We start from the raw sequence: 15,504 nt of genomic DNA, 5'->3' as shown, positions 1-15,504 counted from the left end.
AGTGCCCACAGAGAAGTGGCCTTGGGAAGTGTCAGAATAGCCCTTGAGAAAATGGCTGGTTCCTCACCTCTTCCACAGGCAGCTGCAGAGACCTTACCATGAAGAGCACAGCAGTCTGCCTGCTGGAAGGAGAAAGGTTTACCCAGTGGCATGTCTTGTGCTGCCCTCCCTGTGGGCTGCTGCCTGCCCTGCCAACCCCAGCAGGCTCAGGCTGCTGCTGTGAACTGAAGGGTTCCCTCTTGCATTCCCTGGAGGGCCATCTCTCCCCCAGCCTCCCTCTGGGAAGTGGAGGATGTTGTACTTTATTGCCTGTAAGAGACTGTGCAGGCTGCAATTCCCCGATCTTCAGTGCCACCATGTGGTGCAGAAGCTGCAGGTGACGTTTGGGAGGTTCTAGTGGTGTCCATGCTGTGTAGAACCTTCACTAGCTTTGTCAAGCACAGATTAAATATGTTTCAGACCTTGGTGCTCCACCCCCTAATTAGGGAGATGAAATAGCAGTGTGTATTATATAGGAGGGGCAAGAGAATACTATGGGGAGACAGAAAGAACCAGCTGCCAAACAGTTCTGCTCTCCGTTGGTTTAAAATCCTGGCAGTTTTGAGAGGACGAAGCCTTTAGACACAAATTTTGCAGTTTAGTCTCTGTAAAGACATCTGTGATTTTCCTAGAAGCTGAAGCAGACCCTTTGCAAACAGAATGAGAGTTCAGAGGGGTCTACAGAAGACTTATCCTTAAGAGCTCTTTGCACATGTCTACAAGAAATGGAAGGACACAGACTGCAGTTCTGTGGGGTTTGTGGCGCTACCTCCCCATTGCCTCTCTTTATTGTTTGTTGGGGTTTTTTAGTGCTGTATATTTTGGGATGTGTATCCATCCTTTGGTTGTACAACTGGGCACTTGCAGACCGGTGCTGTCTGCCAAACCCTGAGAGAAGCCTGCAGGGGGGCTGGAGGGGATCACGCAGTGTGCACCTCCAGATGGGATCTGTGGGAGGTCTGAGTCACTGTGATGTAGGCTGTGTTTCACACTGCCACCCTGAGGCGTCCCAAACGGGTATGAACATGGAGGTGTGGAAGATGACTGGGAGGTTCCTAGGACTACCATGGTTTCCTGCAAACCCCACATGTGGGGTAATTGTAGGGTTCTAGGAGGAACTTTTTCTCCTTCTTGCAGAGGCTCAGATGATGATGGGGAAGAAGAATCAGCTGCTCAAGGGAGTAGACAGACACACGATAATCTGTACAGAGTGCACATGCCCAGCCTCTATAGCTGTGGGAGTAGTTATGGCAGTGAGACCAGCATTCCAGCAGCAGCACACACAGTCAGCAATGCTCCCGTCACGGAGTACATGTGAGTATCCCCACAAGAAGCTTCTCCACACTGCTTCATTCTCATTTCTGTTGGCTCAAGTGCTGCAAGGTTGGCACTTCTGACCAAGTGGTAAAAAGCGATGAAGGATTTTGTTTTCTGATTGGCATCTAATGGGAGAAGGGAATAGCTTGAAAGTGCTGCACTAGAAAGAGTTTTGTTAGACAGCATGCTCCAAAATGTGAACAGCTTTGTGCTCCAGGACTCAGGAAACTATCTAAAGAAAAGAAGTAGGAAAGTAGTGTCTGGGCTTCTTATTACACAATGATTCTGATCACCAGAAGACTTAATTCTTCAGATGGAGCAGTCTTGCCAGAAGCCTCCCCAGAGACTGAGAGCCAAGACAAAATCTGTGGGCTCTCTCTTTCTGCAGTATTTGCAGTCAGCTCTGACATCTGTTGCAGTTTGGAGCTACCTAGTCCAGGTGGGATCTTCAGAGCTTTCTCCAGAAGTGCCTAACCCTGATTACATTTGGACTATCATCAGGGTCCATCTTTTTTTGGGCTGCCACATCATTTTGTTTATCCCCTTAGACATTGTCCTCATTTTATCTCCATTTCTGCCACTTGGCAGTTCTGATGCTGCAGGGAGGCGGATTTTCACAAGGACCTATTTTTAAATCACTTGATGTGATTCATTGTGGGCCTGTCTGAGTAAGAATGTAAAAATAGTGCTCAATCTGAGGAAAATGATGATAGTTTTATGCCCTTGTCTGAAAAAGGGGGATCTACCTGGCCTGTAAGAAAAGCTTTGAAGGAGACTGACCCAATACAGTAGTTCTGGGGGTGAGGATGCTCTGTCCTGTGTCCCCATCAGAGACTGTCCCCAGAGAAGCATGGCACGTGCCCCGTTACCATGTGTGTCTTCCTTTCCTAGGAGCCAGAATGCAAATTTCCAGAACCCCCGTTGCGAGAATACCCCGCTCATTGGCCGGGAGTCCCCACCTCCCTCAGTAAGTCTCTCTTTACTGCTCTTCTCTGCTTCAGCAACTTTGGGGAATACACATTTGCCACTCCTGTGTACTCCCAAGGGAGCTGACTGTGCAGCCAAACACAGGATCTGGCCCATAAATGGCAGCAGCTTGAACAGACAAGCTATGTCTCACCTGCCATGGAGAATAAAACCCTGCTATGCTGCTTTGGACATTGCACACGAAAAGACTAAAACTCAATCAATTAACGCAGATAATCCTATGGGCCCAGTCCTGCCACCACTGAAGTGCATGAGTATCTTGATGGGTGACTTCAGCAGGATGATTCACTTGCATGCAGTGTACTTGCTATCTGTGGCATTGGTTCCTCAAGTTTAAAAAGAAACTTGTTCAAACTGTAAATTCAGAGTTATTGCTGAACCTCTCTCCTTAATCCGCCCTAAAGAGATGGTAGGATGAAACCTGTATTATTTTTTTGTTGAGATTTTTTTTTTTAAATCTTTCTTTCACAACTGTTTTGCTTTCTTTGAAATCTATTTCTGTATTTAATTTCCTATGGAGGAAAAAAAGAAACTTTCATGGAAGGTTTTGGTATTTGGAGTGGCCTGATAGCCATTTCTGTACAATGGATAAAACATGGGCTTGTCTTCATGTCTGGGTAAGAACTAAATTAATCTTGCCCTCCCTCACTGGATCCTGTAAGCCTGATTTACAGCAGAACCTGGAGAACATGCCATCCCACTGCTCACTAACTTGGTGCTGTGATTACAGAGGATGAGTAGTAAAATGCCTAATGATCAAACAGTCTTCAGGTATAGGTAAAGAAAATACTCTGTGGTGCCTGGGCCAAATTGATGGGAAGGGGAGGAAGAGGAGGTTGGTGGATGAAGGTGTAGGAAATGTGGTGGAAAAGAGGGCATCACATTCATGGTTTCACTTCAAGAGGACCAGTTCATCTTGCTGTAGAGGAAGTGGAAATGTGCAGAGTTGATCCTTGTCTCTGTCCTTGGCCAGACCTCTTCCACCCTCCCCAAGGAGGTTTCCTGACCCCTGGTGTTCTGATTGCGAGCTCTGGTCGCGTTGTCCACTCTCAGCAGCGAGGTGGTCTCAGCAGAAGCCCTGACATGCTGCACTGCTGGTGTTCCACAGGGAAGAAGGGCACTGTCCCTCTGGTACTGCCAGGGCACATGTTTCTTCAGTGTCTGGCTTCCCCTTGCCCTGCAGCTCTTCTGCTTCAGAAAAAGCACATTCCCTTCCATGGGGCTGTAGTGAGGCAAGAAGTTCCCTGGTTCTTCAGTAGCTGTTTGTGTTAATACCTTGAGTGGGAATCTGAGTCCTGGTGCCTTAGGCTGGGGTTTGGGAGTAGATCAAGATTTTTTTTTTTTTCTTCAGAGTAACTTGAACTGGCAGCCATCAGTGTGGGCTATGGGGAAGTGCAGGAGCTGGGGAGGATGAGGGAGCAGCACTGCACCCACAGAAAAGGGAGCTTCTCCCCAGACGACACAAGGAACCAGGCCATAGGATAAATGTGTTTCCTGGAGGGACGTAGTAGGCAGTGGAGAAAAGAAAAATACTGTCTATTCTCATATTGGCAGGCAACAGGGAAAGGCTTTTCTGGGATTTTCGTATTTGCAGCTCTCCGTAGCAGGTGGCTGAGACTGTACTGAGGCAGAAGAAGTGGTAATTTTTCATAGCAAATTGTCTGTGGGAGGAGAGAGATGAAAAGGGAGTACCAATGCACACATCCCTGCCTCTTTTTGGGAGGGAGGAGAGGGAGATAGCCATCCGAGTAGGTTATGTCCAGTGGGTAGACAGAGCTGACCTATTCCATTTAGCTTTCTGTGAACAGATGGTGAAAACTAAGAAGTGATGATCCTGCTGCATTGTTTGTCCGTTACTTTTCCTGGCTTTTTGTTCGTTTGTTTGTGTTTTTCCTTCTCTCATTCCTTCTGTTTTCTCCTTCTTGCCACAGGGATATTCCCTTAGGGTTGTAGAGCCCACCTTGTCGCTGACACACACCACAGTTTCACTTGCTTGCACTGTGTTTTTCATGCACGTTGAGGCTGCACTCTCTTTTTCTCTCTCTTTCTTGCGTCATCACAGTTGTATTTGGCTGCCATGGACAGTAGCAGCCATATGAGCTGGCAGCTTAAGCCCTCGGACAGTGCACGGACATACTGGTAACAGCGCCCGCAAATGGAACAGGTACTGCAAAAAAGGTCCTTCTTGCTCAACCCCTTCTCCACTCCCAACCGCTCCCTTCATCCCTGCACTGTTTATCCCAGGCCAGTGCCTTTTATTTCTTCACATTCCTTCCCTCTGCACCTCCCACCCATTCCCTCCTGCCAAGGGTTAAAATGAAAATCCGTTTTGGCTCTGGTGCAGACTCAAGGAGCAGTATCAACCTTCTAGAGGCTTCTGGTGCACATTGTGAGGGTTGCAGGTGCCCATGCCTTGCAAAAGCTACCTCACAGCAGCTCACAGTCCACACCTGAGAACAGCTTGAACACCAAGTACCAAGTGCTCAAACATAGAAATAACCTTGCACTTCAAAAGCAGAATAGAAGTTCTCCCATCACAAGAAGCCATTCTCTAGAAGCAAAGAGAGCCTATTTAGCAGGACTTCAGTCAGGAATGGTTGTCTTCATTCAGCTTTTGGCTTTTCTTGAGCCCCACTGCTGTTCTGCTTGTCCTTAGTAGTCATAAAACCATGTGCCCAAAACCATCAATACCAACCTGCCACAAGCTTTTAACTTATTCGTAGGATTTTTAATTTTAAGCGGTCCTGAAGAGGTACTGTATTGCCTGTCAGATCTGTGCGCAGCTTTTCCTTTTATCCTTATGTTTAAGGTCAGAAAGGAGCAAATTTTAAACGAAAAGCTTCCCTAAGGGTCCGGATATAATCACTAAGATCTGTTTCATTCTGTTTCAAAACCTTTTACTGTTTTGTTTGTTCTGTGTGTGTCTGAATCATCCCATCCATGTCCCACGGACTCTGTGAGCAGGGCCCTCCTAGTACCATTTCACTGTCTGAATTCCTTGTGGGCTGTAGTTGCTGGTGTTCTCCAAGACAGACAGTGTTTCCTCCCTCATGACGAAGCCACGTGCCCACAGAGAGAGGAGGTGGTCTGCATTTTTGGGGGTTATTAGCTTGGTTAAATGCAGGGTATGATTAGGGTTACCAGAAAACTCAGGTGGTGTGAAGAACAGTGCTCCTTCAAGGGAGCTACAGCCACGCAGGGACTGGAAGGTGTTGGTTCCAGTGGGAGCAGGGAGCCCGTTGCTTTTGGCTCACGCAGTCAGTGACGCGCATCTTGCATTCTCTTCCCAGAAATACGTGTCCCTAAAGCTGCTGTTCCTTCTTCTCTGCTGCTCTTGTTGGCACTTTTGTCAGCCTTGCCCTGGATTCCTTTCTGTTCTGTTGGTGCTTGGTCTGCATCCCTGCTGCCCCTCGCTGTCTGCCTGCCTGCCTTGGGGCTGCTGGGAAGGGTCTGGATCGGGTGTCTTGATGCCTCTGCCGTGGTGCATGAACGCAAACAACCTTGTCTGGAAGCGTGGTGCCAGTACCCTTGAAAGGCTCACAGCTTTCTCCAGTCTTAAGTCTTGCTAGGACTGCTCTTGGGCCTCAGCTTGTGGTGGGTGTTCTGCTTTGTTGTTCCTGCAGGTGGTATTGTAGTGATGTTAGGTGGATCTGTTCCATGAAATAAAATATTGGTGAGGGTGGGGAAATTCTAGGGCCTTCATTCTAGGCTTGAAATCCCTGGGTTGAAACATGACCTTGAAACAAGACAGTCTGCACTGTCTTCTGTTTATCTATGGTCCCACCCGAGATTAATGTGGCTGTCTGAAGGGCTATGGAAAAGGGACTGCATTCTTTCCAAGGCTTTAAAAACAAACAAAACCAACAGAAGCTCTGTTCTTTTGACTTGAAAAACTTAAGTTCCTTTGAATTCACAACCCCCTGGCTGGAATTAGCTGTTTCCCTGCATCTTGTACCTCCCATACATAATAACACCAAACCCTGTGTTTGTGTGTGTTTACTGTGCTCTAGCTGTTTGAGATCAACCTTTCAGAACTTGAATCCAGAAGCTTTGGTCTTTATTGGATTACCTGAACAGCTCTGGCAGGAAATCAAAGTCAGGGTAGCTCGAGAGAAATACACATGGGGTTTTAACCACAAATAGTAAATGGTTTGTACTCAGTCATGGTTTCATATGGTAAGTTATCCTTCAGCATAGCTTAGTTAGCTGTGAAGTACTCATGGAGTTCACAGCAGTCAGTACAATTGATGGCCTCTAAAACGAACTGATCATTCCCTTAATTTTTTTTCTTGTCTGCAACCAATGATTCCTTTGTGCCCAGGCTATGTGTGTCAAGTGCCTAACTAGTATCTGCTGGCAAACCACACCTATGAAAGTTTTATACCCTCAACAAGGCTGAATGTGAAGGAGAGACTTTTATTTTCTTTGGAGAAATACAAAAATAAACCTGTGTGCGCTCAGCTGTGTTTGTCGGAGCTGGCTGGTAAGTGACTGAGAGGTGCTGTGTTGAATAGCACAAGCCACCAGCAGGAATGGTAACAAGAACTCTTTCAGGTGCCCTTCTTAGGGAAGCTGACAGTGAGGTGGAGGTATGGGTTGAAACTTGTCCTCTGTGCTGTTTTTGGAAGGGTAAATGGGGGTGTATAGGCACATGGGTACTTCCAGTGAGCATGCTGGAAGAATGACTGGATTGTGCATGTTCTTTAACCTTCTATGAAAGCTCCTCTTTAAAGGAAACTAAATGCAACTGTGAACCTGACAGCTGTGGGCCTCAGAGAGGAGTCCAAGACCTCCTTGGTCTGAATTGTGCTCAAGCTTTTTGTCTTTAGAGTCACTTTTTAAAGGAGTTAACGACCTAGTGATTTTTTTTTTTTTGTAACTCAACTGAGGACTCAATTAATTTTAACTATGAATGATATAGTTTGGTTTCATATCCAAAGTGGCAAGTGTCTGCTGATACATCTTCAACTGCTGGCCTGTCCAGATGTTGGGACCTGTGTGTTCCACAGCATCTTTCCTCTGCTTCCCAGCAGAGGATGCAGAGAAGGACTTGGAGGAAGGACTGCAGCATGTGGAGAAAGCACTTGTACATGGAGGGTGATGCTGTGACTGGGATCCAGAGCATGCTGATAGAGCTGTGCTGGTGAGAGGTGCACAGTGAAGTGTTGGCTCTCTACTGCCAGGTTTCAATCGTACTTATCATGGTCATTAAAAATACCCTTAACAGAAAGAGTAACCAGTTCAGACTGTACTGGGAAGAGGCACAAAGGTGCAAAAATCCTGAGTTAAGGAGAGAACATCAGCCCTAACTCTGACTACTCTGAGTTTGTTCCTTGTGGTGTTTTTGCAGGTAGGTTTGAATGTAAAATACTCTCTGCTTGACTGTCCAGATCTTGTGTTCCTGGTTACTTTGTTTTAGTGGCACTTAAACAACTGTGGGGTCTTTTCTTTTTCGAGAAAGGAGGGAATTATTTTCAACTTCTCCATCCATGATAGGTGTATTTTATACATCTTTGAAATGCAATTCATCAAGTGGTCTTCTTGATTTTAATGCTTTAAAGAAAATTTATGTTGCATGTTGTGTGCTGAACCTTTATGACTTGTCCAGAAAGATTCACAATAACCTTCCATTATCTGAGATTTTTTTTTCCCCTAAATACTTCTTACAAAACTTTAGCACCTGGAAAAGTTCTCTGTTCATACTCATCTCCTATCACATGTCACTGTAAAGAATGCAAATGGAAAATGAGCAATCAAATGCATTTTTCCTTCTAAGACCCTCTTCTTAGCATGAGGGTTGGCTGGTAATTTCAGCATTGCACTACCTGAAATGTGCCCTACTTACTCTATCAGAAAGTTCTTTGGCTTCTAAACCTCTCTGAGCCTGTTGGGTTATTCTCCTACATGTTAATAACGCCCTAAACTTTATTTCTGAAACAGTAATCACCTCTAATAAACTGTATAGATTGTTGTCCTTAAAGTAGCTCAGGTTGCTATTTTCTATCTTTTGCCTTCTCACTGACAAAAAATACATCTTAGAAAGAACAGATGTACCCTTTGTCTTCTAAATATAGATGCTGTTTCTGGGCCAGAGTTTTATATTAAGATCCGTGTTCTGCAAAAAGTTTTCCAATTATGGAAGACACTAAAAGCTGAGTGTGCAAATAAGCCACAGGTGTCTTCATCTTGTGCTGATGGGATCAGCTCTGCCAGAGGAGCAGTTTCTCTCTTCCATTGTACAGAGGTTCAACCCAGGTCAGTCTTTGAAAGAAAACTGATAAAAAACTGTTAATTCTCTGAAAACCACCATGGACAGCTGAGCTTTTGAGAGCCTAAAGATGCCTCATAATGTTCTTTCCCGGGGGCAAGATAAATCATACCTCCTGGTGTGGAACTGCCTTTCAGTTGTCTCTTTGCCAGCTTAACTGGCTATTTTATGTGGTTCAGTTTAAGAGGTGATAAAAAGTCAGTGTGCTGAAGAGCACTCTTGGGAAGTAAGCTGTGGATATTATAGAATTACTCAAGCTCCAGAGGGTATAAAAAGAGGAATGAAATGTCTGTCCTCATTGCTTGGTTGCTAATATCGTGGTAGCAGAACCCAGAAAACATTGAACGCATTGGTGTAAAGAGGCAAAGTTTTGTTCTTACTGCTGGATATTATTTGTGTTTTTCAGCTCATTATTCAAAGCTCAATGACGTTATCTCAGTAGCTTCTGGGAGCTGTTTTGGATTAGCTTGCTTAGAATAAAAAAAAAGAGAACAGCACCACCACTCCAAATCGAACTAACCTTCATCTTTCTGACTCGCTCTTCTCACCCCCACGCTGGAGTCTCATCTGCTGCTGCCTGGTGCACAGCTTGGATCCCAAGCCACAGTGGGCTGTCACCCACCTGACAACTTGCTAATATCATCCTGTTTGATGGCAGCTTGATAGGGTCCGTTCTTTCTTGGGCATAAATTGTTTTGTTATTCCTCACTTTTCTTTCAAGCTGCCCATCTGTGGCATGTGCAGTCTTCTGATGCCCTCATTGCTATAAAACACAATGTGAAGATACAGTGAGCACCCATTTTCTTTTCAACCTCCTTTTCTGGCATGGTTGAATGCAGTAACATGACTAAGAAGGGATGAAAGTGTGGGGTGGGTTTTTACATCTGCATCATTCCCATTTCCCTCTCTTCTCCCAAGCAACGTATGTCATGTTTTGACTTAGTGACTATTGGATTTCCTTCTCTAGAGAGCTTGGATAAATCGCCAGCACATCTGCACTGACCTGGCCAGCACCCCTGCAGCAGACTGGCAGGATGTTACTCAGCATGAACTATGCAGTGACTTGTGAAACTTTCCTTGTAAGACTGAGCCAGCAGCTCCTTGAGATGCTTGCTGTAAATACACACCGTGTTATGCTGAGAAGTGGTAGAAATCTGTGGTTCCATCGTGACATTAGTCACTCTGACTTAACTTTGTTTGTTTGTTTTGTTTTTTTTTTTTGTCTTGTCTTTTCTTTCTCCAGTACACCTCCAGCATGAGAGCCAAATACCTCGCCACCAACCAACCTCGTCCAGATGCTGGCAGTGTGCATTAAAATGAAAAAGCAAAAGCAAAAAAAAAAAAACAAAAAACAAAACCCACACGTGCAGTCAGACTAAACAATGTGCCAACTGCTGTGCCCCTGTGCTGTCCTCGTAGAACAATCCTGCTGTTCTGCCCAAAATCCAGTGCAGCTCCTTCTGTTTCTCCAGTCCAGACCACCCTTCCAACCTGGTACCTGCCCACTGAGTGGAAGCTCCTTTTGAATTTAAGCCTTCACCTTGTTGTACCTGATGTGAAAGAGAGCAAATGTGTGCAGGCAAGCAGCTGAGAGCACCGGGCAGGAAACTGGGCCAGAGTAGCCTGTCAGAAACAGGTGGTGAATATCTTCTGCCCCCTTTTTCCCCGCTTCTGTTCCAAGAGGGACTTGGTGAAAGACGGTGGTAGATCTTCTTCACTTCTGCAGTGGGACCAGCAGCCTGTCAGACACCACAGAAGCAGGACTCAGTGCCTGTGACTGGTGTGCAACGAGGGAATGCACAGCGTCTCAGTGGGAATCCTCTGGTCCACTGCCCTGTGTGGGGGAGGAGGGAATTCCTGCCTCATGGTGTCACTGCATATCTGCTGGAATTTGCTCTAGAAGAGCAAACCATTTCACTACCCTGGTTAGCTTTTTTTTTTTTTTTAGTCCATTAAGAAAATGCCTTTTTCTTTCCCACTTTATCTATCATGTGAATTCTTGAGGAGGAGCAGGGGGGCCCAGCACCAGTCAGTTACCCTGTCTGTTGCTCTGGACCAGACCTCTCTGCTCCATCAGGGAAGCCCAGGTATTTGCAGATGGCATTCTGGGTGCTGCCTTTCCTAGGCCGACACAGATCAAACAGGAGCCAGCCACTCACTTGGTGCCAAATTTTTCCAGGGAAAGACTCATAAGACTTCATGGGAGGTATTTTTGCACTAAAGAGTTTTGGCTCTCTGATGCTAGATCTTATGGGACAGTCAGTTTGCAAAAGCAAGAGAAACTGGAAGCACCAATGGATTTATAGCAAATGCAAGTTCTCCCTGCAGGAGTGACCTGTGAACTCTGCTGGACTTTCTTTTTTCCCTTTTTTATAAATCATAATCTACAGCACAGGGTTGCTGAAATGGCATTGAAGGAGGTTTTTGGAGCCTCAGTCCTAACACACTCACAAGAATTGTCAGTGTATCTTCTGTGTTCTAGAGTCAGAAACCCTGGACAACATTGTGACTGTCAGAACAGGTTTATATTTTATTCTGTTTAATTTTGTTTAGCTTTTGAAGGCACATTGCTAACCACTATCTCACCATACTAATGCACATGTAAGGCATTTTCTAGATGTGAGGCAGAACAAGGCTTGCAAAGGGGCAGCTGGGTGCCTGCAGAGGGCAACATCCTTCACTGGTGCTGTACTTCCCACTGAAGAGCAGTGCTCCAAAGGGCACTGACAGCTTCCTGCTGGAAGAGGAGACTGCCTCTTGGGAGGTACTGTCAAGTACTTGCCCTTTCAGTAGGGTAACTGATGTTCCTTTTTGTCTTTTTACCTCTTAGTAGGGGCATCTTAGCAGAGCTACTGAGCATTATATTAAATAACTGGCAGAGGAAATTGAGTGGGAAACATCTCTCAAACTGGAATGGACCCAGTGGCAGAGGCAGTTCATCGTCACCTCAGTGATGTTCAGACTCGGTATCTGTTTACCACATGTTTGCTGTTTGGGGCACAGAATTACCAATCTGCCTTTACTCAAGTCAGTTGCCTTCTTGCAGTGAGGTGGGAACTGCTCCTGGCAGGCAGCTAAACAGGCTCATGGGATCTGCTGGGAAATGGTACCAGCTCTGTGGCAGAGCAAGCTTTGCGACTCCTCTTAAGATAGAAACCACTACTAAACTGCAAGGCCAGCTGTTACCATTCAAAGGAGTGAGAGACAGGGAGGAGGCATCACCATACAGCCAGGAAGAGAAGGTTTTGGAAAAAACTTCACACTTCAGCATAAATCTCTGGAAGCAGGATTTTCTTGCTCAGGACTGCGTATGCCCTTTCAGACACACTGGATGGGCTTCACATGAAACATACCTCTGTTTTATCAAATAACAAGGGCAGGGAAATGTGGTCACAGGTGGTATGGAGGGACACTGTGGCTCATGAGCCCCAGGGTTTCCATCCTGTCTTAGAGCCTACCAGGAGATGTGGGTGTGCAGGGTGTGGTGATCTTGCAGGGCCCCAAGCACCCCCAACTGCTCTCTGGGGGGAACCCCAACCTTTCCCTCACTTTGAAGGAAGAATCAAGAGCCATATAATCCTTATTAAGACTGAGTTGTTCTGCCATCATCCCTCCTTGCAAGGATGTGCTCCAATTGCTATTCGCATCATCAATTTTAGGGGACCTGCCCTGAAATCTGTGGCCCAGTCCTACTGGTGGAAGGCGAGTGTTTTGGAGGCTGAAGGGTGTGGGGGAACCCTGTGAAAACAAGTGCTTCTGTGTACCAACTTCTTTGTACACAGAATGCACCTTGAACCTGTGTGACTGCACTTTGGGCTGGGTCTAAATTGCCACAGTGGCATTGGTTGTGCCACACAGTAACAGGAGTGAGCCGATGCCTTTGTTTGCAGCATCTAATGGAGCAGCCACCTTGACCTGCTTCCTTCCAAGGCTTGGCATAGCCACTTCCAACAGCCAGAACAACTTCTGACAGTGTTTGGGGCTCGCAGCAAGGCACAGCTGTGGAGATATGTGCTCTGTGACTTCAACATGTAACTGGAAAGAACAATATGGAGATAACATTTTGCTCTCTGGAGGCCAGCACAACGTGACTGCGGTGTGAGCGGTGTACCTGTGTCCAGCCAGCACTTCCTTTACTTGACATGGATATTGCACTTTTGTAAAGCACCCTGGAACTCTGCTGCCCCGCTGCATGCTGTGCAGAGCGCTGGATAGGAAACACAGACAAATGGGTTTCTTTTGGATTATTATTATTATTACTACTTTTTTTTTTTCCTTTTTTGTTTTACTGGAACCTTGAGCAACAGTGTGGCATTTCTGCAGGCTGGTCTGAATGGATCTGCTGAAGAACAGATGGCCTTTGCCTATTTTTATGGCTGCGACATAATCAGTCTCATCCATATGGTCACATTTTGTCTGAGGAGGGGACTTTGAAAAGCCAAGAACTCCCAGACTCTGTGCCTCCCTCTCGGGTGAACAGCAGGTGCTATCTGGCGAAGACTCATCTGTTCTGGATGGCATTCATGGTTGAGGGAGTCCAAACTCTTCAAGCTGCAGGAGGTAAAGCTGTAGAGACTTCTCTCTCTTCCATCGTCTCTCTCTGTTTTTAATGTGACAAAATGCCAAGGCCATATCACTTGGTGTGTCCCAGCTGACCTTATCGGACATTTCTCATGTTACTGGTTGCTAGAAAAAGGGTCCAGAAGTCGGGGGAGCTGAGATTGGCCTCTGGACACCTCGCTGACTGCAGAGTGGATGGCAGCTTGTCCGGTTGAAGGTGACTGCATTGGTGAAGACACTTCATGTTACTTTTTCAGAAGCACAAATGTGGTCATTGGCTTGTCTGGTTGGCTTGGTTTATTTCCACTGCATCATCATGTGTGAATGATACTTTCTTTTAAAACTGAGAACTCTTCCAAGCACACAAACATCTCCACAATGTGAAATGTAAATAGCATGTTGGACTCTTGTGTCCAGTGTTCAAGACTGCATTGTAATTGTAAAGGAAATCAAATCAAGACTTGGCTGTGAATTTCTTGTGCTGTCTTGGGAATTATAACTGTAGTGTTTGTATCCTGTATGTATTATTAAACTGAGTTCATTTTGTGTGCTGATAAAAGGGTTCAAGCTAAGATTTTTAGCGTGCATCCATGTATCCAAATGTGAAGGATGGAGTGCTCCCTTCCCCTCCTGTCCTTTTTAAGTTTTCTCCATTTGATAGGTGTTGATTTTCCGTGTACAGTCATCTCAGCCAAGATGCAAAGGATGTTCATTTGAGTGCTTTGAGGGGGACACAGTGCATGGGGTTTTAAGTGATCCTAAGTTAGGATTTCCATAGCAGTTCCCTGAAACTACATGAAAAGTTTGGCCTTTCTGAGAGTTAAACCATTTCTCAGGGAGCTGCTCAGCCATTGCTCATGAGAGCTTTGGGTGCTACAGGGGAGCACCCAAAAGAGAGTGTGAGACAGGAGTGGGTGGGTGCCCATCAGAGCAAGGTCTAGGTGCCTGTGGGAGCAAACCCAGGCTTCACTTCTGGTGCCCCCTTCTCTTCCTCCCAGCAGCCACTGAACTACCATTCTGAGCCCTTTGAAGAAGAGAGAAGTGTCTTGGTTTGTTGATCCTCGCCACCCCCCTGATTCGGGAGGAGATGAGGTGGATGGGTTTCCCTTAGCTCAGGAGAGGAACTGTCTTTGAAGCACTTCCTACCTGGGGTCCAAGGAGAAGCCAGGGTCTTCCCCAGCTCGGCAAGTGTGCCAGTGTCACTCAGTGCACATCTCTGGGTGGGAGGGGAAAAGCCCTCCAGGGAGGTACCGAGCAGTCAATCCCATGCCTTGAGACAGAGACCTGACAAGGCTTGGTTTGTACCTCCTTTCATCACAGCCTACTCCCCTTTTCCAGAAATCGTGTGCGTGCTCTGGATGGCTTCCCTAGGCATTCCAGGAGGCCCAGCAGAAGCGTGGGATGTTTTGGTAGCAGTTCCTAGATGGCTGACAAGTGGTCTGTGCTTTCAGGGGGGTGTGGGATCTCTGCCAAGCCATGATGGTGAGCGTGCTGCCCAGCTGGGAGAGAAGGGATGGGTTACTGGTGGCCTGGAGCTGCCGGGTGCTCACCCAGCCCCTGTGGCTGCATGAACAAAGTGGAACATAAATTAATGTACAACCAGAAAGTTCAAAATACTCCTTTCCTAAAGAGGATAACTGTAGCATGAAGCTCTTAGGTGCTCTGCATATTTGATACCGCATCGCTCCTCACTATGCAATTCCCAACTCCTTCCTTCCTGTTCCTCCTCTAATCTCACACCAAGACTTCTCCAGTGGCCTCTGCCCAGAAGGCTGCTGAAGTCCCAGAAAAGCCTCATTTCTTCCATTGTCCTCTGCACTGGGTGCAGCTGCCCAGCCGTCACGTCGCGTGCCTCAGGTCCCTTGGTAATGGGAGGCCCCATGAGTTTTACTCACATCATTCAGAGGGAAGTTTATTTTCTTGGACACTGTGCACAGAAACCTAATGGTGAACATGTACCTGGCCTTTTTGTAACTTCTCTGTTTTGTTTTTTTTTTTTTTCTTCTTAACCATAATGGTTGTATATCATACCACTTTATATACATATATAATATATAAATATATATAATTTTTTTTTAAACTTTGGACCTGCTAGTTTCTTTCAAGTGTTCCTGCACTTACCCAAAATGTTTTTAAATTGTGAGGATTAAAGAGGATTGAGCCCATTTTTGTATCTTTACTTTTAATTCTGTAGTTCTATTGATTGTAACGTAGCTATTTTTTACTGTAACTTTTTGGTTTGCAAATACTAAACAAAAAAACCTAAATGTAATTTCTGTGGTTTCTATTCAGCTTGGGTTTCATGTTTTAAAAATAAACAATTTAAAACCATT

At 45.9% G+C, this 15,504-nt stretch overlaps 1 protein-coding gene across 3 annotated transcripts in view; it reads left to right on the top strand.

Moving 5' to 3' along the window:
- The window catches only part of TTYH3 (tweety family member 3), a 74,319-nt gene extending 58,815 nt beyond the window's left edge, over positions 1 to 15,504 (top strand). The window contains exons 12-15 of one of the 3 annotated variants that reach the window (XM_048320531.1): positions 1,177 to 1,353; positions 2,248 to 2,323; positions 4,406 to 4,507; positions 9,855 to 9,956. In XM_048320531.1, coding sequence (XP_048176488.1) covers positions 1,177 to 1,353; positions 2,248 to 2,323; positions 4,406 to 4,486 — 334 coding nt within the window. In that variant the 3' untranslated portion in view covers positions 4,487 to 4,507; positions 9,855 to 9,956. Of the gene's footprint in view, positions 1 to 1,176; positions 1,354 to 2,247; positions 2,324 to 4,405; positions 4,508 to 9,854 lie in introns of all 3 variants that reach the window. The other 2 variants (XM_048320532.1, XM_048320533.1) reach the window with 2 other exon arrangements.

This window comes from Corvus hawaiiensis, chromosome 16, assembly GCF_020740725.1.
Source record: "Corvus hawaiiensis isolate bCorHaw1 chromosome 16, bCorHaw1.pri.cur, whole genome shotgun sequence".
NCBI lineage: Eukaryota > Metazoa > Chordata > Aves > Passeriformes > Corvidae > Corvus > Corvus hawaiiensis.
Note: the sequence above shows the minus strand (reverse complement) of the source record. Positions and strands in the feature narration are given on the sequence as shown.